Genomic DNA, 25,043 nt, shown 5'->3' on the forward strand with positions numbered 1-25,043 from the left:
CCGCCGGGGGAGCGCCTTTCCCGGGCGGGGGTGGGCATCCCTGTCCCCAGAGCTCCTCGGAGGGCTGCCCGGGGCCCCGGCGGCGGCGGCTCCCGGGCCCGTCCTGCCCCCGGAGTGCGGTGGGCCGGGCCAGGCGCGGGGCCGCGCCGGGGCCGCCACCTGACCGCGGGGCGCGGGCGGCGGGCGGGGCGGCCTCGCTCCGCGCCGAAGTTTCTCTGACTTGTGCAAAGAGAGAGGCAGGTCCCGCCGCGGCGCGGGGTGGGAGAAGCATCGCGGCGGAGGAGGAGCGGATCGGCGCGGGCGTGGAAGAGAGGTGGGCAACGAGCGATGACCTTTGCAAGGAGCCGGCGAGGGAGCGGGGCAGAGGCAGAGCGAGCGGCAGCGCGGGGGGATGCTTGCTGAGAGCCGGAGCAGAGCCGCCCCGTAATGTCACCATGTAAGTCCCTTCTCCGGGCTCTGGGGCGAGGGCTGCGGCTGCCGCCCGGGGCGCTGGGGGAGCGGGGCTGCATCGCGGGGCCGGGAGCCCCGGGCGGCTCGGCAGGGCTTCCCACCACCCACGGGCAGGTGGTGAGTAATGTCAGGGCTGAGCCCTAGTGCAGGTAGGTAGGGCTGAAGGAATGGGGAAGCGGGGAAGTTTCAAGCCGGCAGCTCGGAGGGCAGGGCTGGCAGGGCTCTGCCCCGTCCGGGCTCCGTGTCCGTCGGCGGCCGCTGCCTTTCCAGGGCGCCCTAACCCCGTCCTTGGGACCGCTCTGGTGGATTTCCCCGTGCTTGCGGGCGAGTAGCGAAACACTTGGCCCCGCTGGCCGCCTGCCCTGAGCGGCGGTGCCTCCGCATCCTCCCGGCCCCGGCCTCTCGGCTCGGGGCCGCGGCCGCTCACGTCGAGGAGCCCTGGCACCCCAGGCAGCCCTCCAGGTGAGGTGCCAGCACAAGTAGGGAAAAAGTAGGGGAAGGGAGAGGGAGGGCAGGGCGGGCTTCACAAAGCGTTCGCATCCGCGCCGCGACTCTCGGCAGCGCACGGAGCGGGGGCAGCGCACGGAGCGGGGGCGAGGGGCGGGCCGGGGCTCCCCCTCCTGCCGGACCGCACCAGCCCCGGCCGGACACTGCCCTGGCCTCCGGCCGCCTTCCCCGGGGTATTTCTCCTTTGCTGCCCGTGCCTCGCCGAAGGTAAGGCGAGGTGCTGAGGTTTGGGGCTCGGCGTTCCGCCGGTGCGTTCACAGCCAGGAGCGAGGTCCTGTACAATCGGTACAAGTGAAAAGGGCAGGGGGCTCTCACACAGAGCCGTCAAGTTAAGGCACAAATCGGGAGTGCCTGAAGATTTAGTGTTGCGGTGCTACCGGGTTGGAAACAACCAGCAGATTTGTTGCCTGCAACTGGGAAAAGTTCCCTTTGAAAGAAAAGTCAAGGGACTTAGATGGATCTGATAGGGCTGATACTGTTTAAATTAAAAGGCAGCGTCTTATTTTTTTTTTCATCTCTTTTGATGAGCATGAGGGTGTTTTCAAAGCTGGCTGTAAGAATAATTAGGAACTAGTAGTGCTTAACAAAATGAAAGTTTTAAGGGGTATTGTGTAATTAATCTTTCAAGACATTAATGTACTACAGTTTAAAGTGATGGTTTCAGAGTTAAAATCAACTTCTCTATTAATCTTGGGGAACTAAACTGTGAGTTACAATCATCTTTCACTTGAAGTTCTACTTGGGAGTGATTAAAATGAAAATATTTTTGTTTACAATGTGTGTGAGAAAAAAATTGTGAAATTGATGTTATCTTTCTTTTAATTTTAAAGTGTCAGCAATGTTTTTCCTTAATAGCTTTAGACATGTCAAAGACCAAAAAAAAGTCATGTCAGCGTGCCTGAGGCAGAATTCACATCCTACTCCAGGGAATTTTGACAAAGTTTTGAACACAGAAGATGGTGTATTCCAATTTGTATTGCGTGTTTTGGGTTGGTACAGTCTACAAATTAAATACTCCAGCATTATTCACATTTTGTGTATGTTGTCCTGCAGAGCTGTATATTCCCTAAAAGGGAATGCTGTTTTGTCTGCTAGCTGGCTGCTGGCCTGTAGAATAAGATTTAGTAGTTGGATGTAGCAAAACTCCCAGTAATTCCATCCTGAACTGTGTCAAGTTACTATCCATTTATGGTTTAGATAATTTACATGTCTATTTTGCTCTTCTGAAATGAATTGTGAATAAGCTCATTGTCTCCCTATGTTATAGGAAATGAAAGTAGCTGTGGACTAGACTGGACTGAACTGGTAGCTGGAGTGCATAGATGGCCATGTCACACATTGCACTGGGAAATGCAAGTCCACAGAAAAATTAGTACTTCAGACTTTAGAAAAATCAGACTCTGCAGAAGGCCAAAACCCTCAAAAAAACCCAAAAAGTTGAGAGGGATTCCTGTTTCTAGACTATATCCATCTGTAGTAGATGTACTCCTACCATAGGTGTCCTAATAATTCCCAAATATGTTGGGTGAAATGTTTTGGTTCTGCGACAATCTAGAGTGATTTCTTCAGAGCTGCTAGTGTGTTACCAGCTGGGGACAGAACAGGGCTTTTTCATTTAAACTGATACAAAATACAGAAGAAAACTCACTATGAGCAGTGTTCAGCAATTTTTATGTAACCAAAGACAAAGACTGAAATAATCCATGTCTCCATGTCTGAGATCTTTGTTACAGATCCATCTCTTTGTTGCAGGGTCCATCTCTTTGCTTACCTAAATTCCTGGTGTGTTTTGCTACATTGCTATTCTGATATCCATCCCCTGTGCTGTTAATGAATATTAAATGACAGAACACATCTTTTTAATACTATTTAAAATAACACAAGACCAAAGAGGTCTCTTGGGTCATCAAATCAGTGCTGTCAGGGGACCATATCGTTCCTTGATGAGCTATAAACAAGCTCAGAACTTGCTGATTTTTTTCTATTGAATATTATTGAGTTATTGTTTGCAGATTTTTCTATTGAATTATTCATATGCTGTTTGTATTCGCTTCTAGATGTTGATTAACACTAGTAACCAAGAAAAAGAACCTTAAAATAAATATGGTGGCTACTAAGAGGTGAATAATATCTGTGTTTTTTTAAAGCCTCGGAAATATTTATCAGTTATTGTCCGAAATGTCAAATTATAAAAATATCAGGGATTGATTTTGTTGGGGAAGAAGCCCTTTTGTTGGCAATTATCTGACTTCCATCCCTGACAACTTCTTTCTTGTGTGAACAGGAGTGTTACACATCACAGTGTAAGGCTGTGAGAAGTCAGCTTTCTGAATTTTGACTTTTTGGCTCTGCAAGATCCTAGGAACACATAACTAACCGATTTCCTCACTAATTTATAGCACTCAGCTAGTGGTTATGCTTTGTAAAACAGTTTTTCAGCAATCCTCTCCAAAAGAAACAGCTCTGACTCATGGTGCCCACATTAGTGGGGTGTTTTGGTAGTGTGTGCTTCTGTGTTCATTCTTGTCGGAGTTTGATAAACCTTTTTCTTGTCAACTGAGACAATGTGGTATAAAGAGAATTGTTTTGTCCTTCAATGGAGAGTGGAGAAGTGGAGGAGATAGTTTGCTCTTTTTTATATATTTGTTTTATTTATTTTGGTGGAGAATTGTGTATTTTTAATAGCAGTTATGTAGTTATCTAGCTTTTTACTCTGGGGGAAAGTCTTTATAGCTACTCCTTTCTGCCTTATAGTTTGCACTTATTTATGCTCTGCTCTGTTGTTGCTTATCCATGTTCTTGAAATCTTTCTTGACTAGCACTTTTTACATGGGTGAGGGTGAGGAAACAGACTATAAATTATCATTCTCGAGTACCACGGAGTACTGGCTTGTAAGCATTACCACAATGCAAGTAAACAGTAACAGATAGAAATTGGCCAGATTAAATACCTCTTTCAGACTAACATAGAATTTCATTCACACCAGACCTAAGCAGCAGAAACTTGTCATGTTGTTTTTCCCTGAGTATCTCAAATGTGTTGTTTTGGATTCTCCCATTATTAAATGAGCAAAATCTTTGGCTGAGCTCACAGTGATATCAAAAGTGATGATAAAGACAATTTATCAGTTTCATGTAATTTAACACAAAATTATTCTGAATTAATAAATAATTGTTTGTTTCCTAGTCTAATAACTGTTTAATGTGCTCGCTCAAAACAAACCAGCAACAAAAACCAGTAATGCAACCACTTCTACAAGTTTGCATTGGTAGATTAAGCAGCAGGATGCCATGTATCTCATCTGCAAACTCTTCTGTGGGCACAGGAAAATTCTTTTGTATCTCTGGTGTGTCATGCTGTTAGCCCCAACATTTCCATTCCCCCACTCTGTGAGTATATATGTATGCCGTATGTGTTTGGGTGTGTGTGTAACTGTGCTCATGTCTTCAAAGGACTTCTGTTCAAATTCAATTTTCTAAATTAATATTAAAGTTATTGTGGATTTATGAATTATATACATTGGAAAGTAACAGCTCCAAAACCTCAGCTTTCTACTGTTGAGATTTTAATAGGGATTTTTGGATCACTAACTGGAAGGACAATAATTCTATTGTTTGATAATCCAGTTTTGTATGTCTGGCTTCATCAAAGAGATTCTTGTATTTCGGAGCCCCATGTTTTCTGAGCTTGCCTTCAACACTTGTCAAGTGTGACTTTGCAGTATCTCAGAAAAAATAAATCTGCTTCAGATTCCTAATTTGATACAACTACCCACAAAGAACTTAACTTCTTTTGTAACCAGATACCTGTGCTGTGTAGCACTGCACTCAAGGGAAGCCTAACTGATTGCAGCAGTCTGCTGAAGTGTCATTTACCTGGGCCCATTGGCATCTAGCCCACAGGAGTGCTTTGATGAATTACTACTTTTAAAGCTGAAATATTACTTGTTCCTTTGCAGTGGTTTCCACTTGGGGAATAAACAGAAGCTTACACTGGAAATGGTTTTATATCTGCCCCCAGCTTTTACTGGTGGGTTCACAGCAATATCTATGGAGAAGAAGGAAGAGTTTTGTCCTTATTTACCTCAGTAGAGGGAGATAATATCTTACTGAACAAAAGCCAGTTATCATCACCAAATGGGAGAGGAAGGAATTATTCAAAATAATGCATGTTGTATTTCGTTACTTGTTACTTCCTTTTGCTTGCTGCTAACTTGTTGAATAAAATGAGACGTGAATGTAGTGGAGCACCATTCATTTTGGGTGCATGGTTAAAGGTATGAAGAAGTTTATTAAGAGTTTTGCTTCCTTTTTTGCCCACAGTGGAGGAAGCATTTTGGTTTAGCCGTTAAATATCCTCTAGCCTGCAAGGGAAAGGAAACTTTAACTTCAAGCTATAACTGGTAGAGACTTTTCTATAACTGCATTTATTTTATGAAATAATCAGTATGTCCCTGACTCCTCTGGCAGCATAGGTGAGCTCCTAGATTTTGGCAAGGAAAGTTTCAGGATTTTCATAAAAGTTGTCAGCAGAAGATATCATAGCTGTCAAAACACTACAACTGAAAAATGGAAAGCTTTGTTAAGGGTAGAGGCAAATTATAATCTACTGTCTTTATTTAGTTAATAATAAATATATATTTATGATGTATAATTAAAAAAATAAATGTGTTTATATGTGTAAAATTTCATATTTCAAAAAAACCTCTAACTTAACTTTTTCAGACTGTGCTTCTTGTTTTTTTTCACTGAAATACCACCCACATCTATCTGCTTAGAAGCCCAAGGCTGACCAGTCTTCCATTTTGCTGTCTGCTGAGAACCAGACAACATAATTTCTGACCCTTTTTAGCAGACTTTTGTCTCCATTTAAGCAATACTGGGGCCATCCATAATTTTCACTACTTTATTTACTGCAGGCTACTAGTTTGACTAACAACAGAGTCTTCCTCATTTTCTTGTCTTGTAAAACTCCCTGAATTCTTGGTTGCTTTTCTTTTTTCCCACAGGATGTCTCATGGAAGTGAAATGTGGTGCTATCACTGGAAATGGAAGCTGCATCACTGTCTCTGCTTGTTTACCACATATATTATATGCATGCAGCAAGCAGGTAAGTCAGCAATTTATCTTCTTGTATAAATAAATGATCCAGGAGCCAAAGTTTTAATGACCAAGGATTATGCTTATGTATGGCTGAATTCTGTACAATATAACACTTTGATGAAAGTGATGCATTATGATCATTATTTGTGATTTTATAGCTAGGGTCCTGTGTTCTGCTACTGCTGAATTTTATTTTTGCCATTTTTACAGTTGTGCTGTTTTTAATTGTCACTATTTTTTTCCTTTGAATTTCTTCTTTGAATTCTTTAATTTTGCTCTTTCTTTGTGTTTACGTTGTTAATGCCTGCCTCTTATGAATTTCTTCTGGTTGTTGAAATTCTGTGGGTAATCATGTAGTTCTTCCATTTTCCACAGTAATGTTTGTGCCTGCAGATTGTGCATTTAATAACCCTTCCCTGTAGTTCAAAGTGGTAAAATACCTGGAGTGTGCTCATTATTTTTAAAAGCTTTTATGATTCAAATAATAGAAACGTTCTTCAGCAAATTATATGCAAGTTATATGTAAGATAACTGCACACTGTAAAGAACCATCAGTTTAAACTTTACATCATCTTGATCTGTGGTGACACTTCAGCACAGCATAATGTAACATTTTGACTGTTTTCTTTAAACACATGAATGAGAGATTTCATTCAGTAAATGTCTTGTCCTAACCACTGAAGTGCAAAGTATTTTAGGAGATCCAGCTGCTTTGCTGGAAAAAAGATGTCTGGAGTTTATTCTGGAGCATATGAAAATTTTGGAGCAGCTTGTGGTGCCCAGCTAATTCTGTATCAGATGGATAGTTTTGCTTTGACAGGCTTGCCATTGGAAAAAAAGATTGTTTATATATAGAAAGGGTTTCTAACTTCTTTGGTAATGTTTTTCCTTTTTAAAAAATGCTTTTTTTAATTTTTAAACCTACAATTTTTTTAGAGAAAAACCAATGTTGTCAGTGTGCAGTAGCACTTTCCATATTCATATCATTTTAATAGGTGTTTTCTATTTCCATTAAACTGTAGCCAGAAATGCATTTAGGATCTGCTCTCACCTGTGGTTCCATTGACGGATGGATTTTGTGTCTTCGTGTTCCTGGTCCATACTTGATCTTGGGCCATGCTGCTGCCATTCTTTGCACAAAGTAAATCAGCAAAACCTCCTCTAATTTACGTGTGCTGTGTGCTGTTACCTGGTGACTAGAACACTAGGATGCCAAAATTGTTATCCTTTGCTAATCCCTCTTCATAACAAATAATTGATAACTGAAAGTGTAGGTGACACAGAAACCTACACCCTGTGAGCCAGAAGGTCCCAGTCAGTGCTGTGAGGACAGAGAAAGCCAACCACAAACCGACCCTGCAGTCAGCTAATTGCACCATGGCTAGCTGTGCTGCTGCTGAACAAGTAAGGTCAAAAGCCCTGTGCCAAACTCCAGGATACACTTCTATAAAATCATATATGTCCCTGGCTAACCTCCTCAGCAATAAAATGATTGGTGCCATTGGACTGTAAAAGCAGCCAAAGTGTTCCAGTCTCAAGTGCATCCCTGTGGGGGCTTTTCCTTTGTTGCCTCCACAGGAATAGATTTGAAATCTTCAAAACTGTCAATAAATGGAAAAAATATTTCCCTGTCAGTCTGAATAATAAGTAGATAAATAAGGTACACTGGAAATGCCCGGGTTTAATAGAAAGATGTTTGCGGCTCAGTAGTGAAAGAGATGATGGGCAGTCTGTTCTCAGTACTCAACTGAAATGAAAACGAGACATTTACCTTTACAGGAACCTGTCATTTGACAGTACTTGCCTGTAGACCCTCGGGGTTTGTATTTCTTTTTATGTTGATGTTAAAGCATAGGTTATGCTGCAAAATGGAATCTTTTCATCTGCCTTTTCTAATAGAGCAAGACAGACAAAGCAGGAAACGCTGCTGCTCCTGCATTTTTTATTTCGTGTTCTTAAAAGGTATTGGTCACTTTGGCTGTGGATTCATATGGTATTCATAATCTCTCTGGCAGCTTAAGCTTGACTGAATTTACAGTAGAAATCTCATAAAAGCCTGACATTCATCCAGATTCTCTAGTGAGCTGTAAGCTTAGAAAGCTATTGGTGCTTATTAAGCTTTGCCCAGAGGAGGTTACATACAAGCAAGGGATTAAGATCATCAGGTCCAGGTTTTATGGATTATTTCAGGAGCTATTCATAAGGATAAAGATATCAGTCACACTGTGACATGGAAAATGCAAAAGTAATAATTTTATAGTTTAGTTTGAGGAAAACTACAATGCTGGGCATGCTTTCAGAAACAAAGCTTAGGAGAGGGATTACACAGCAGAAAACTTAGAACAGGAGTGAGATGGTCTGTGGAAAGAATATTCAGCCACAGATTGGTAAGGTACTGACAAGCAGGTGCAATAGGTCCAGTACCTCAAAAGAATCAATGGATGGATTGTGACACTTGAAACAGAAAGAAATTATTAACACAAAAATAATGATAAAAATATAGCATGTACTTTAGTTAAGAACTCGGCAGCCCTAAAGTCTGGGCACACTGGCTTCAGGTTATGTGTTGTGGGTCAGGGCGAAGTTACTGCACAGCTCAGTTAGTAACTTGTCATGGTTCCATTCCTGTCTGAGGTAGATGCCCCTGATAGTCTTATGTGGGTCATTTAGCTGTGCCTCAGTTTCCCTGTGATGAGTGTATGTCTCACCTCCCTTGTAAACAGCTTGCCTGTCTTCCAGTGAAAGGGCTGCATGGCAGCTCAGATGTTGGAATGGGGGTGTTTTAAACAGAATTTTAAAAAACAAATTTAAACAAAGTTACATCTGCTTTTATAGGAGACTCGGATATTCCTAACTTTTTGTTCCTTTTTACATTTCATTCATTTCAGAGAGCCCAGGAGAGAACAAATGGAGTGAACAAAGTTCTAGAAAATGTAACTAATGAAGGCAAACAGAAAGAACTAAGATTTTTTGGTCTTTAATAGACAAAAGAGGGAATGCATAAGAACTGAGAGTATTTCAGGAGGTAGGTGCAGTGGGAAGGGATAGACTGATCTTTTCAAGTTGAAAAGGCAAAAAGAAATGGGCTTAAATTACAAGAAGATAAATGAGGGGAGGACATCTCATCAAAAGGTTTAGATAGCAGTGAAATAGATGTCAAGAAAGACTGGGAAATCCCAATCCCTGGAAATGTATAGTAATATCTACCAGAAAGGGCTTAAATCTACAGTCCTCTTTCCCTGGGGCTGAGAAATACATTATAAAATTTCCAAACTTCCCTAATATCTATAGTTCCTTCTGAATCATTGTCCTGTAGAATCTCTTTTGGTTAAAAATCTGGGAAATGAGAAGACCCATTGGAAAGTGCACATCTTGGAATATGACAGTGCTTTTGCTGTGTCTAAAAAATTGTTTTGCTGTTAGTCCTGCCACAATGGCTTCAATTTATCTGACATAAAGAAGCAGCAGTTCAGTATGGTAAGGAAAATCAGTTGCTTCAGGTGTGTGTAACCTCACAAAAACGTTCAGTTTATTCCCCCCTTGCTTTTTTTCTTTTCTGCTGTCATAATAAAATGTCTATTGTTTCAATATTGTGCTGTCTTTTGGAGTTGTCTGCGCTCTCTATGGTAACTCAGGAGCAGAACTGGAGTTTTCTCAGTGATCTTAAATGCAGATTGCAGTTTGCATAATTATTTTCCAGTCTAGTTATTGAGTGTCTTGTCAGCACTGGAATTCCAGAGTTTTCAACACTTGAACATTTGAGGAGATAGCAATATCCTCATAAGAGTTTTCACCTTCTTATGTCATTAGTAGACTTATAGTCAATATATATATATATTGACTTATAAGAGTCAATAAATATTTTAAGTTTTGACTGCTCTGCAGCCATAATTAATTTTATTCAGAATGTGGAAAAATTTATTTTAATAAAGCCATGAGGACATCTATAATTCTTACTACACTATTTCTGCATTATGCCCCATGCTGATGTTACCACAAAATTACTGTGGCTGTAGCTAATGCCAAAATGAACCTTTGTCCTTTGGTCATCCATCAGTAAAGTACACTGGTGTCTCATTTCCATGTCCTCAGAGCAGTTTAATCAATTCTCAGCAGGTCACCAAAGTGTAAATTTCAATTCTGTTACAGCCCCTGGAATCTAAATTTTAGTGGTGATTCAAAGAAAAATTTCTGTATTTAATTCATCAAGAAAAAAAAAATCTGAAGGCAGGTCCTTCACCCACGTCTGATGATGATCCTCAATATAAGATCATCTTTGTCTGTTATGGTCCTTAATTGTGCCTGCGTAGGTAAAGGAGGGAATCAAGTCCTCCCTTTTTTATGGGAGGATTTCAGGGTGAATCTGTGGGTCCAGAAGCCTAATGAGAGATGGGAAGTCAGAATGGTGGGAAGTATTGCTCATGCCACCAGCGCTAGCAGCAAGAGTTGGTGACACCATGAAAATGGATTGGGCTTTATCTGGCACAGCCAAGTCAGGAAGTGTGTAAGGTTTTCTGTGTTGCTGTTCTGGTGGCCTGGAAAGGCCCAGGGATGGCCTTGGAGAGCCGACGCTTCAAAGGACGAGGAGAGACTTCTGATCTTGTCTCGGTCTTGGTGTTTATTAATTGTTTATCTAAAAGATTTTCTTTCAGCCCGACAGAGGTCTGCACAGCAAGTCAGCCATGGGCACACTGCGAGCCCCCGGGGCGGTCACTTATCTTTATACTCGAAGTTACGTGTACAATATTTATCATTTCTCCCCAATACCTTCTACCCTTATTAACCGGTGCACTTTTAGTAATGACCAATCCCAAAGTGCCACCACCACCACAGAAGATGGAGGCCAAGAAGAAGAAGAAGAAGAAGGACAGGACACGCCCCAATTCCTCCATCTTACTTCTTTAGACCCCCCTGTACCAAAATCCTAAACCCTGTGTTTTACACTTTAACTAACTTATCCCTTCACCATTCACCCAGTGAATTCCTCCCAGCCTTCATACAGGTCTCATCTCCTGTGTAGGATCAAAATCCTGCCACCAGACACTTCTGGCAACATTCCAGGATTCCCGAGCCCCCCAAGGGTGGTCTCGGCCTCTCTGCACCTCCATCCTGAGGTGCTGAGATCCCACAGAAGTGTGGTCTTTTCACCACAGATCTCAAGCTGCCTACCCCAGACAGGGGCCAAAGATCCCATCCCTGGGCAAACGATGAAATGGTTGTCAGCACATTCCCTTATCTTCCTCCTTACCATGTGCAGAGCAAGAGCCCAAGTGGCAAGGCAGTAATGCAGTCCAATCCTCACGTACAGCAGGGGGTGGTTTGATAAAGTTGTTACTGGTGCTTTGTCAAACTCCTCTCATGGCATCCCAGGGATGGGAGTGGGTGTGCATTTATTGCTGAGCAGGGTAAATGTGACCGATAGTTCTGTCCCTGACTCAGGCATGGAAATTCTTACTTCTCAAAGTTATGGAAAACATCAGGAAATTTTAAAAGTTTGGAAAAAATATTCAGTCTGGCAGTCTTTCCTTACAGAGGCATACATAAATCATGAGTAATTGAGAGATTAGTCAGAAGGAATCTATGTATTTAATGAACTGCTCCAAGGTTTTTTTTATTCTTTCCTCTTTCTCTGTCAGGGTTTTTTCATATATTTTAATTTAGCTTAAACAAAACATATAATAAGCTATCTCTTTTATGTTCTGTTTAATATCTAAATTTTTGCTGGCTTGAGACGTGTTTAGAATTTCTATTCATACAAATCTTGCAGAGAAAAAGTTGCTAGTTGTCTTTCTTGTATTTCCCCTAGTTGACAGTTTGTTAATATAAAAGTAAATTACTATTGAAATGAATTTCACAGGAACCTGCCTTTCATTACTTCTGTTTACTTTTTTTAGCTATAATCTTTTGATGGTGTTGATAATTCTTTTCCTTTCCTTAAATGTTTCAACCTCTTTGCATTAACCAAGACGATACTGCCTTAAAAGCACAGTGATTTTTCCCCCTCCTCTGATATGGAATGTGCTCAGTCATTTCTAAGCTGACTACGACCTCATTGTACAGGGTCTCATCACTCCTTCATTGGAACAAAGGCTAAATAATGTACCTCTCTGTAAACACTATACCTTCAAAGAAGGAGCAACCTGTCACAGAAGATCCAATCTTTACAACCTACAGTATTTTAGAATCTGTTTATAAATTATTTTTGCTTCATTTTCTCTGTTCACTGTTAGAAATTAAAAATCATAACCAAGACAAGCTCGAATATTTGTCAATACTGTTCATCACAACACATAATAAAAGTACCTACCTTAGCAGTATCTCCAAAAATAGGCTCAGGATGACTTGTGGCCATCTGGACTGTGCTTTACAAAAGCCTGCCCTGATAGGGGTTATTATGTGAAAAAAATATTTTTATGGTATTTGTCACTTGCTCTCAATAAAGTGAACGAAAACTTTAGAACAAGATGTGTTTCTGTCTTATTAAAAAACTGAATCTTTGTGAGTGCCACTTTTTTTCTCCTGTGGATTACTAATGTGAGAAGCATTGTATCGTGAAGTGAAGGTGCTAACTAGAAATAGAAGTTTTCCAGGTAGAAGTTCCTAACATACAAGTCTAGCAATTGTGTGATGTGCATTTCAATAGGTATCACAATTAATACTGTGTAATTAAATTGGTTGATTTAATATCCTAATGGACTTTTAGAAGTGAGTAATTACCACTGTAAAGTCAGCATTTCTCAATTAATCAGAAGGGCTGATCTTGCAGATTTTAGATGCCTATTTTAATGTCCATGATTATTTTTGCTAGAGCATAGTATTTGTTTACTTAGTGGGATTGCTTAAGCTTTTTCCACAAGGTGTAACATGTAATGCTAACTAGAGCAAGGCCTCAGTTATCACTTTCTGATAAAGAAATATTCAAATTTGCATTTGCACACAACCACAATACAGAGATGTCTGAGAAAGATATACAATACTAAAATGAAGAAAAACATATATGATGTTTATTTTTCAAGAATCTGAAAAAAAAGTGAGGGAATTGTGACTGTGTATGAAAAACATCTGATTAAATTATTCTCATGTACTAAGTCTGAATTTCTTTCTCTCATCGTGGAAGAGAAAAATATCTCTGCTGTGGGAGGAAAAAAAGTGTTTTAGCTATAGACTTAACATTTTCTACAAAGTTAACAAAAATATTAAAGTAATAATGATAAGTTACATCAGAGAAGTACATCCCTTGCTGTGATACATTGAACCAAAACTACTTGTCCTGCCCTAGATATGACAATATAATTTATTTTAATAAAGCCATGAGAACATCTATAATTCTATGAGCATGCATATCAAGGGAAGGGAGGGTTTCCAGAAACCCCTCTTGTTTTGTCTGGGTTCAGTGCTTGCTGGTCTGCCCAGTTCCTGTAAATGACAGACTAAGCTCTAACTCTTGCTGCAGTGCAGGAAAATTAAGTGTATAATTCAGAGTTAAAAGTCTGCCTATGCAGTCTGGCCTCCAGATGTCTTTCACAGAAGTCTATTTTAATTGCTGTCTCTGAAAAGATCAAGCCACTTTCCACTTTAAACCCATCTCCACTCCTACATTTTTGGTACCACTATGAACTTGTGCTCTTCTTTTATGATCTTTCATGTTGTAGGTTTTGTGGAGTTTTTTGGTTTATTTTTCCCCCTGGAAAAATAAACCCCCTCTGGGGCTACAGCTGCTTGAACAGTATGGTAACTGTTTTCAATTTGTTAGTTGGAAATGATTTTGGTAATTGTTCCCAAGATTTCAGCTCCCAAAGATATTTACCAATTCCCATTCTGTAAATTTCCTTTTCAGTAATTTCTGAACATCTTTTCAGTTATTTACTGGCTCGATCAAATTCCAATGCAGCAAATAGTCAATTTTGACAATAGAGGCCACTACAGTGGTCACTCAGATTGCATAATCCTCTAAAACTACTGCTGTATTAATTAAGATGTTAAGACAGTTAATATTGTATGGAAGTGTCGGCATGGCATATTTTCAAAGACATTAATGTTTGACAAGTTCTTCTAGACTGAAAAAGTGTGTATTGTAAAATAATTTACTCAAAGAGTGACAGAAAATTCCTATTTTGAAACCATTTTTCTTTTGGATTTCCCCAAAGCAGGCCAACAGTCTCCCAGTACAGTTTTTTTCCAGAGCTAAATATCTGCAAGAGCTTGCAGGGTAGATCCATGAACACAGGGTAGATCCATGAAAAGATTGTCACACAGCTAATGTAATTTTTGAAAGGCTACAATGCAATCAGATTTTTTTCTAATTCCATCTTTTTTCACTCATGAATATGCTTCTTAGCGGGTGTCAGACAGAAAGCTGCAACTCCCTGCCTCGAACAGAGTTTGTTTTGTTCAGATGCATGCTCTGACTTCTCAGAGCTCTCTTAATTAAGAACTGTGCAGTGACAAATCAATACTATGAAAGTCAAGGCATTTTTTAATCAGAACTTGCTTTTTAGGTGGAGAGAAAGACCTCATGGTTGAAGTTATCACAGAGGCATTTGTACAAGTGACCCAGTCCTCTGTGCCTTTTTTTTAAGTGTGAGGGCAACTGTTTTTTCTCATTGTCTTGAATTTACAGGAAAATAAACAGGTTTAAATTTTAATTTTTTTTTCTTCTGATTCTGTCTAAATATCTTCCCTATCCAAAGTATGATAGTTACATATTATACTGCACTTTATAGAAACTGAAAGTGTACAGAGAATCCTGAAATCACTTGTCTGATGAGTTGTTAAAAGTACAGAAAGGAACAGTCTTTTGCAATGAAATCTAAAATAACAGATTTTATTCTGGTATGGGTGCCCACCCATCCAATATTTTGAATAACAAATCACCCAAGTGGTGTTAACTTATATTGGGCTTTTACTTTGGTTTAAAGAACCATTATATTTCATGTATGTATGTAATATACACACAAAAATAAAAGGGCAAAATGCTGGTGCTGAAAAACTGCATCATTTGTACAGTGGATTAGAAGTTGTGGAGTTTAAAAAAACAATGTTTGACTGATAAAGGGACTTAAAGGAAGCAGAGCAATACCAATAATGTGCCCCCTCTCTCACATGGGTAAGCCTGGTACATCAGATGTGCACTAGCTGCTCTGGTGATAGTTTATTTTATAACTGGTTTATAAAGTGTATTTTTTTTTTTGTTTTTGACCAGTCAGATTTTGGCCATTTACTATTTCTGTGATGTCTAGTATTTTGACCATATTTTGAATTGGCTATGCTTCTGCTAAAATCTTGCCATTGGAACTGGCAAAGGCATTGTATGTCAGAGATGCCACCAGTCAAGCCTTCCCTTTCTCTGTCTCTGCATATGAGGAACTGCTCCACTGTTGAGTGATTATTTCACTACTATACAAATGAATTGCATTTAACACTTCTTCATTCCTGGAAAGGTCTCTGGGGAACTCGAAAAGGCAGAAGTAGCATGGGTAGAAAGATAAATTTCTCCTTCCAGTAGCACATGGCAATCAAAAGATACGACTGAGGATTAAAAAGGCAAACATCTTTCTGTGCACACACACCCTCTCTCTAATAAAATATACACATATTTTTCATGTGAGTAATAACAAACAGTAAGTTTCTAAATCTCTGGCCAAGATCTAGTAACTTAGAAGTTACCTGCAAATAATATCTGGTATAGTTGTCTTTACTTTTGGGTGGGTTTCCTTATTTATTGGCAGTGTTGATGTATGTGATACAAGTATTCTGTTTTACACAACTCCTGTGCTTACTGACTCCTTTGGCTATTGCCTTTAACAAAAGTATTTGCAGTTGTTCCTTTTTTTGGAGCTTAACAAAATTTAATTACTGGCCATTTAATCATAGAATCAATAGCTGAACTTGAGATGTTAGGAAAAAAATGCTTGGCTGCATAAATCTATTCTGAATAGCACATCATAGCAATGGAATGTAGCAGATGCCAGAAATGTAGCTGAGAAGAGTCCAGTTTTTAAAGCTATTGTTTTCAAAACATTTATCTTCCCTTATCATACTAATAATTTCTCTGGTATAATAAGTATTCTGAATCTGAAGGAGAAAATTACAGCATTAATTTAAAAATTTTGCCATGTTCTCTTAAAAGCATAATTTTTCTTAAACAATATTCTTTTCAAGAAAGTAAAGGAAAATAACTTACTAGTAATATGATTGAGAAAAGAATGACATAATTTCATAGAAAGTCTGTGCTGTGCTTTTTTATGCTTAGGAGTGGGGAAATTGAGACAAATCTGTTTTAATCTTCAAATAGTTTTTATACAACTTCTGGACTAAAATATAAGGAAATTCTTAAGTGGATGTTCAGCTGTATATGTTCTGGTGGTTCCTCCATGGATTGTGTGACATTCATTTTACTGGGTCCCACTAAAGTCTGTGCAGGTTTGACTATCCCTGAATAAGAGCAGAGTTACATCACTGTGGAGCCCTTTGGAAAACCCCTCCCCAAATATCCAAACAGAAACTATGTGGAAGTTGGTGTCTTGGCCAAGCAGTGCTCCTCTGTCAGAGGAAGCCAAAGTTCTGCCCCATGGCTTTAAAAGGTTTCATTTGCATGGTGCTGCATTGCTGTTCAGTGTTCAGAAAGGAAAAAGGCTTAAAGAAGGAAAGAAAAGTTGCTGTGTACACTTGGCAATGATTATATGTTGTAACTTGTGGGTTTTGTCTGCAGATTACTGTGATCTCACCCAGTGAAATGGAAGAGGGTTTTGTATTCTGTTTTTTGTCTGTGTAATCCCCATGTCATGTGAATCCTTTCTTGGTACTTAAGAATTTACTTGAGCTCCAGAAAAAAATTCAGATGCACAAACTCTTCTGGAAGGATTGATACTGAAAGACTTTTTCTTCCATCAATGTTCCTGGTTTTTTGGGGACATGGTACCATTTGTGGGAGTCAGAGCACCTCAGATTCTATGAGATTCAGTATTGAATATTCTCAGCACTGTCAAAAACTGAGCAAAGGAGAAGCCAGCATTTTTACATTCTATCACTCTCTTTTTCAGCTAGGTTTAATACATCAGACTGGGGATTGTTCAGTAACTGTCAGAGTCAGTTAAAATATCATAAGAATCCAGACATCCACTCTGGTGTTTAATCCTAATGCACAGAAGAAAGCTTTGTTTTCCCTTTTGAAGTGAATTGCTTTTGGTTATAGTGGCATGATTTTTTCAGCTTTCCCCTTATTTTACTTTATTGCATATGTTTCTAGTGAGAAGACAGCTCAGCCTGGCCAGAGTTTTAATCTTCAGGGTGAGGTCTACAATGCCTCTTATCTTAATCAGCTACTGTGTTTATTCACTTGAAATACGTGAAAATCCAAAGAAACATCTTTTATTAGCAGGGATGAAGCCAAACTTTAAAAAAAAAGGAAAATCAAGTCTACAAGCAATTTGTGGTATTTCACATTAGATTTTGATTAGTTTCCCTTTGCAGAATTCTATATAAGAAATGATACAAGGACAGCAGAATGGAAAAATAATGTCATATACTGTAATAACAAAAAGGTCTTAAACTAGAATCTGGTCATCAAAATGTGACCAATGTGAGTCACAAACATAAATTACTTAATAGCGGTTGATTAAACCTTTTTTTTTTTTTTCTTGCCAGGAAGCTCTTCTGTGGTACTTGCAATTTGTTCTTTATACTTTGTCATAATTTAATTCTCTTCATGTTTGTGGTTCAGTTTTTTATTCTGGCCCTCACAACAGTCCCTGTTTATCCCTCTTATATCATTCCTGATAGTAATTATGGTGTCGGTGTGTAAAGAGAGAAGTGTGCCTGCAAATACTGATGGTAACAAAAATGACAGTCAAATGCTGTGCAAGTAGACTTTGTATGGCCGAGGTGCTGTATACATCCAGGAACCAGTTCCTTGGGAAGCAGGGAGGTATTCTGCGCTGCTATCTACCACTGATGGGCTGTACTTACCAATTTGTCAACAATTATGAAACCCACCAAAGACCAATATGCCCAGTCTAAACAATGATCTGGGAAATACATTCCCTTATGGACCTTTCTTGGGGTTATGCTATGTATTACACATATGAAGCCTTCAGTAAGATTGACAATTTGCCTGTTCTATTTTTAAAGCTATAATGCAAATATAACTCAAAGAGGATTGCCCACCTAAAGTCATAAGATAAATATGAAATAATAATAATGGTGGTATTTTATTACTTTTCTCCATGTAAGACGAGCTTTCTTAAGTAAATAAGTAGTAATTGGCATTATCACTGCTGGAGATACATAGTCTGGAGGTAGCATCAGCCTGTGCTTGTGTACTGCTGTAAATAAAGCTACTTATTCTTTGATGTTACTTTAAAATATGCAATTACTATAAATTATAAAAATTACTTATAAAATTATCCTAGAACATTATGTTTATGATACAACTTAAACTTTAACAGAAGCACATATTGAACTAACATTTTGTATAAGTTTAAGGACAAATGTCCATACAGAAACATGGTATTATGTTTGTTTGGATTGGGCAGGTGGATCTCCTGTGTGCGCTGACAGATTTGTAAATCCAGCCACAGAGCACAAAGACTTTGTACACACTTTAAGTAAATTATGTTATTGAGTATAGGCTGCTTTGGTCATGGAAAAATATATCTTATGAGACTTGAATGAATAATGGCTTTCATTGTGAGCAACTCTTTATCAGCAGCAATAAGAGAGGTTTGAGTAAATATCCAGGCTCCCAATTATAGGTGGGTAATGACATATCCTTGTAATCTATCTTTTCTAATTATGACACAGTATGTTTATTTCTGAAATGCCACATGCTATTAAATGGCTCTTACTTGTCTGTTACTGCTTTAAAGTAATGCAACCTTTTAATCACACCAATTCTGACAAAGAGTAAGACATTAATGTATTTTTATTTTGCAGTAATTTCCTGTCTTATGTGGAGGTGAGGAAAAGCTTGGGATTCAGCTAGTGAAATAGAGAATTATAATGTAGAATCAACAGTTGCTAGTTTAGTTGATATGTCAGAAACCTGTGTGGTAGACCAGCAGGGAAGGTTTCCTTTGATTGTCACAAAATTGTAGTTTTCAAATTTGACTTATTGTAAATAATAGAATAAAACGTTAGTAAGAAAATAGATAAAAGAAAATACTAAGTCTAGAAAGTTGTCAACCCTGTAATTAGGAAACAACAGACTTGAAGAATTCAGCTTGCCTATGGATTTTTCCATTTTCACATCCATGGTGATCATGCAGAGTGTATTACAAAGCCACCTGCTTTTTGTGTCAGGCCATCAGTTTTGTACAAAGTAGATATGCCAGGAGGTAAAAAAAAACTAATATGGTTTTTGAGGTCTTTGTCTAAAGTGTGGCCAGAGGTAAAATACATACACTGAATGAGGAACTGGATTGCAAAAAGATCTCATGGCAAGAGTGGCTGAAGGCTGTGCTAGAAAACTGAAGTCTGTCACTATTTTCTATTATGGGTGGCTCCGCAAATGAATATCGTGCCTATCTTTAATGTGTCTCAGTTTCTGTCACTAATTTACACCTATAGAATGATTTGCATCTCTGATTGCAGCTGAGGTGGATAGGAACTGTCTTTGACTATATTAACATCTATAAAATGCTGCAAATCACAAGTAAGTTAGATCTTGCCTGTCTGAAACACCTAACATCAGAAGATTTTTCTGAACTTGATATTCCCCAGATATACTTCTGTAAAATGAGTTTAAGAATACTTCTTCCATCACAGCCATATTGTAAGTTTTGTTAATAAAATAACCGTTGGAGAAAGGTTCAGATGTTGCATTAATGAACACCACAGAAGAGCTCATGAGGAAGTCAGTGATAATGCCTCTGGAGAGAACTGGAATCGCTTCAAGGTTGAGGGTAACACATCGAAGAACAGAAGTAAAGCAGGATACTGCAAAGTTGCTTATTTCATGGGGTTTGTCCTTCCTGTGCACTGAATGAGATCCTGCAAAAACAGTAGTATGTGATTATGTAATTGAAGATTTTTTTTCAATTATCTGTGCACAAGGGCCAGAGGAAGGTTAACTCTGGCATTTCCTAACTTCAGTTGTCCTTGATTGTGCAACCCTAATGGTGTCTGTTTCTGGGAGGGGTTTATATTGTTGAGATGTCTGTGTATATGTAGATAAAACTATAATTAGTCTTAGAGATACTTTAGTTAGAATTCTAATGTATCCCATATGAAGAGCAGAAAGTCCTCTTAACAAAATGTAACTTACTTATTTTTCTTGTTTCATGCATTCCCACTTAATCAAGGTGTTCTCCACTATATTTTTGTGACATTTTAAGGAAGCTGAAGATGACAGTGATTGGAGTAATCAAACTATTTCCCTGTGAAGCAATTTGCTTAGGTCTAGAACTTCCTTTTTCTTTTAATTATTTACTGCAGCCTTGTTAAAACAACTGCAACCTGGTTCGGTACAACCTAGGTAACACAGTATTTCATAATAAAAAAGGAAAATAGGAACAGAGAGATATTTTATTGTTGTATCTCCATCATGCTTCTATCACCCGAAAGATTTTTTTTTTCACTTTATTTTTGTATTCTATATATAACTTCAGGGGAATTGGTTACACACTTAAAAAATATGATTTCTTAATCTTCCATGGTATTTTTTCTAGGGTGGTACATGGGTGCAGTTTGGTTTGGGTTTGCGGCAGAGGGGGGTTAACTTGCTTGTTTGCTTTTTGTGTTTGTTTTTAAGGCAATGTAATTTTAGATTATTGGTGATTGGTTTGAGTTGTCCTGTTGGAAATAGGAAAAAAAACCACTTGGCATTAGGAATAGAGGATTCAATGTTACTCTTTAGTACAAGAGTGACAAGAGAATATCTATCTAGGGAAAAGATGTTAAGGCTTTTACTTCTGCAGTGTTAGTTTCTGAAGGAGCACCTGGGGAGTGTTTTAGTCTGGATGAGCAGTTCAGTGTGGACCGAGGTTTGAGGGGAGGTGGCATTTTTCTAGGAAATGGGGTTCTCTGAAATGCATACAATCTTTCTGTGTATCAGTGTTAATGGCAGGGTGCCCAGAGCTTTGTGGAGAGATTCCTACTTCTTCAGCAATAATTAAAATAAATAAAGAAATACAGTTAGTAAAGGGTAGGATATCTTTGATGTTAAGATAGTCTGTTAGATGAAAGACTGGAACTGGCATGCAGTGCCAAGCACCCCCTGCTTCCTTAGTGACATTGGTGCCAACATCCTCAAAAAGAACAAGGATCCTAATCCTTAAGACAGCAGATTGAAAAAAGATTTCCTTTAGAGCTGAGGTTGTTTTTCTTACTCTCCAGACATGTAGCTAGTTGTAAGACAAATGAGTCTTCTAGAAATTATGAAATGTCTAATAACTTTGTCAGTTTTCAGATTACAGATTGTATGAAATCAGTTTTTTCCTATAACTCTGGACAAGTTTTGATACCCATCTGCCCTTGGAAGAGATGTGGGTCTGTTACTTTAAGATGGGGTCAAACCAGCCCAGTGTTCATACCTGGGCATCTGGAATAGAGGAGTTAAAGCAAAGCCTGTGTACTTGATACTTTTCCTCAAAACTCCCAGTTTCCAACTCCTTCCATTTTGGGAATGCAGATCTAACTGAGGCTGGCGTGGCTTGCTTGTTTGGTCTGCAATGCATTTCTGCCAGCTAGTTGCCCCCTCCCTTTGAACTCACCCATCCACAGCTGTCCTCAGGCAGGGAGTGCCAAGTGTCCATTTCCTGCTGTATGGAGGACCACCTTGTTCTCCTTTGAACCTTCTATTACAAAGGGTCACTAAGTGATGACAGTGAGCAGGTACTCCTTATCTCTCTTTTCCCTGTCACCTACAGACCTTTTGTAGATCTTTGTCTGTTCTCCATCACATTGCCTCTTTCCCAGCTTGAGAGTAGCTGAATACTCCCTCTTTTGCCCTGGCCATCTCCACCCAGAGCCCACACCCATGCATCCTCTTCCTGTGGCTCAACAGCTTCACTAAACCCAGGCTGGGACATCCACATGTGCCCTGGGCTGTCACCTGGCTGGGAGCAGTGGGTCCTCCTCCATGGTGGAGGAGGATCTGGAAGCCAGGCTAACCCAGCACAGACAGGGTCCTCACTGGCTGGATGCAGTCTCACCATGTCTGGGCTGGGTTAATAGACAGGCTGAGGTCCTGAAGCAAGTCCAGGCTGCATCCAGAGAGTCCTGTTAGGAGCAGCCAGAGACAAAGGCCAGAGACAGATACACCTACAGCATGTGTTCAGCAAGAACTGAAAGCCAATTAAGGGCTTTTAGTGCACTCAGGGCACTATCATGCTTATCTATGTTGAATTTTATTTGTCATTTTATTGCCTAGTCCCTCTGTCTTACAGGAGACTCCTTTTTCTCTTCTTTACAGCTTGCCTTCAAGGTATCTACTGTCTGGAGCAGCTTTCCATCATCAGCAAACTTTGTCTGTACTCCTCTACTGCTTTTCCAGATACTTTCTGGATACACTAATTAGTGTAGATTCCAGCAAAGACTGCTGTGGGACTCTGCTGGTGATTTTTTTTTATGTTTTTACACCTTCCAGTTTGCACCAGTGCCCTACTTCTTAGCCAGTTACTTGTCCGTGCCAAAACTTTGCTTTTTATACAATGCCTCCTTAATGGCTCTTAAAGCTTATGGTGAAAGTCTTTGCCAGAAATTTTCTGGATATCCAAGGGAAATATGTCAACGGGGTTATATTAGACCACATAGCACAACTGAAGCCTGCAGATAGCTCCAAGAAGTTTATAAGACAAAATTTCACTTTACAGAAGTCATGTTGACTCCCCAAATAGATTTTATTTATCCAGGTGTCCACTAATTCTAGCATTTTTTGTACCACAGCTCCTTTGTGGTAGCCAAGGCACTGGTCTGGTCAGAGGGAAAAATTGTGGTAAGCTGGTTTTACTTGACTGCCTGTTACCAGCAAACTGTACAGGTGTTAACATTATTAGCAAATCTTTAGGATGTATGACTTGTAATAACACTCCTGTTGCAGTGCTCTAGACTAAGACTGCATCTGGTAAAAATGGGCTCGAAAATAATAACATGTGTTTGATCATGTTGACAAGCAGTGGAAAGGACTGAGTGGTACTTCAGGTCCTCTGTTAAAATGTAATGAAAGCTTCGAGCAGCTCACTGGAGTGATAATCCCTCACAACTGTGATCACTAGCTAAACAACCTTTTGAGTTGCAACGAATAGCTAGACCACCCTCTCAATCTCTGTTGAAAGTGTCAAATGACTGTTTTTCCCTCAGACTGTGAAGGGGAGAAAAGTGTAATCACTGCAGAAGGAATGGATTAATTTCTTCTTTCTTCTGAAATGGAGAAGAGACAGAAAGAAACTGTGATGCAGAAGGAACCAAGATAGTCTGCAATCCACTATTTATGCTATAAGTTCTTTCTCACAAATGAGGGAACAAGCCTGTTATTCTGCACAGTACAGAGCTGGTAGCCATAGGAATAATGTCCTACCTCTCCCTAAAAGTCCTAAAAGGACTTCCTCATATCCTTGTATATAAGGATAGATTATTTCTTATTGGTGGGCAGTTCAGCGATCAGCTGGTTCTGACACCGAGGTTTTTAGACCCCCTCTGTTTGAAAGACCATGCAGATGTCAGCCCTAAGCAGAAGATAACACTGTTGTGCTAGTTTTGGTTTTTTAGCAATCCAAATGGCAAGAAACTTCTGATGCTATTACTTCCTGTAAAGTAATTGCTTTCTCAAAACAGGGCAGCTTGTTGCTTGTAAATGAAGTAGCAACATTTTCATGGGCAGGGAAAACCAAAATTGACTTAGAGGAGATTTACCTATGAGACAAAGTGAAGTTAAATATTTGTAGACTGGAAATGGGATTTTTTATTGTCATAATTTTTCATGAAATAATAACATTTCACATTGCATCTGTGCTAAGAGTCACAGATTACAACCAGAATAAGGTGATTTCCCATTATAGCTGCAGCTTTGTCTTTTGAAGTGAAACTGGACCTTTGGTTACTGGTGGGGATACACACCTTGAAGAAGGATGATCTTCAGGCAGAGCAGAGAGTTGCTTTGAGCAGAATTCTGCTGTGGGTAGCAGACCTACTGCAGTCCTGCTACATAAGGTGTAGGGTTGCCTTGCTGCCATTAGGTAAGGGATGTGAATGTATGGTTCACACTTTTATCACCTTGTAGTGCTACAAGCAGTCGGTACTGCAAGGCTGACGTTCCAGAGCTCTGGTGATAACTCTGCATCATGCCTGTATCACTCAACCCGCTCTTCCCATATACTTTGCTGAAGCGCCTTCCTCACAACCCTTTTTCTGTAGACAGGCAAAGTAAGACCATTCTTCCCTATTGATAAGGTTTGGATGTAAGCATGGTGGTATTTATTTTTGTTGATTTATCCTACTTGGAAGGTTTTGTATGATGAGCTCTTTTAGGCTGAATTATTTATATTTTTGCCTCTGTTATTATTTTGCATTTGTTTTGTCAGCTGCCTCAGAGGTCACACTTGTGTAGAGTCAGGAAGCTTGAAAGAAAAGGTGCAATTCTCTGTCTAGTTATAAATGAAAGCACTTCTGGCAAATGTTTGCAAGTCATAGTTGGTGAAGAATCTAGGAGTTGCCTGATTACTTACAAACAATCCTCTGCCATTTCCACAACTAAAAACTGCTTAAAATTGCTGCTGGCGCTACATTGTAGTTATGTTTAGAGTTCAGGCTGGAGCAGACATACAAGACGTTCTGAAAAGAGTTGTAAGACTGCCACCATTGCTACTCAGTAGTGCAGTGTAGTATCTTCAGTGGTGGAACAGTAACCACAGTTTCAGAGGTGTTTAGACCAGGCTGACATCACCTTTTTGTTTATGTGGCCTCGCAGACACGCAGGTCACAGGTACCAGAGTGGTTCTGTCGGAAGGAATGCATTCCAGCCAACCATTAAGCTCTGCTCTGCAGCT

The 25,043-nt window shown here is 39.5% G+C and overlaps 1 protein-coding gene across 4 annotated transcripts in view; it reads left to right on the plus strand.

The window, feature by feature from the left end:
• Positions 1 to 314: 314 nt before the first annotated feature.
• Positions 315 to 25,043, plus strand: part of ADGRG6 (adhesion G protein-coupled receptor G6) — a 110,519-nt gene continuing 85,790 nt past the window's right edge. For all 4 annotated transcript variants that reach the window (XM_058801320.1, XM_058801318.1, XM_058801319.1 and 1 more), the window contains exons 1-2: positions 315 to 436; positions 5,967 to 6,067. In XM_058801320.1, coding sequence (XP_058657303.1) covers positions 435 to 436; positions 5,967 to 6,067 — 103 coding nt within the window. In that variant the 5' untranslated portion in view covers positions 315 to 434. The remainder of the gene's footprint in view (positions 437 to 5,966; positions 6,068 to 25,043) is intronic.

The sequence above is a fragment of the Ammospiza caudacuta genome, chromosome 3 (assembly GCF_027887145.1).
Source record: "Ammospiza caudacuta isolate bAmmCau1 chromosome 3, bAmmCau1.pri, whole genome shotgun sequence".
In the NCBI taxonomy this organism is placed as follows: domain Eukaryota; kingdom Metazoa; phylum Chordata; class Aves; order Passeriformes; family Passerellidae; genus Ammospiza; species Ammospiza caudacuta.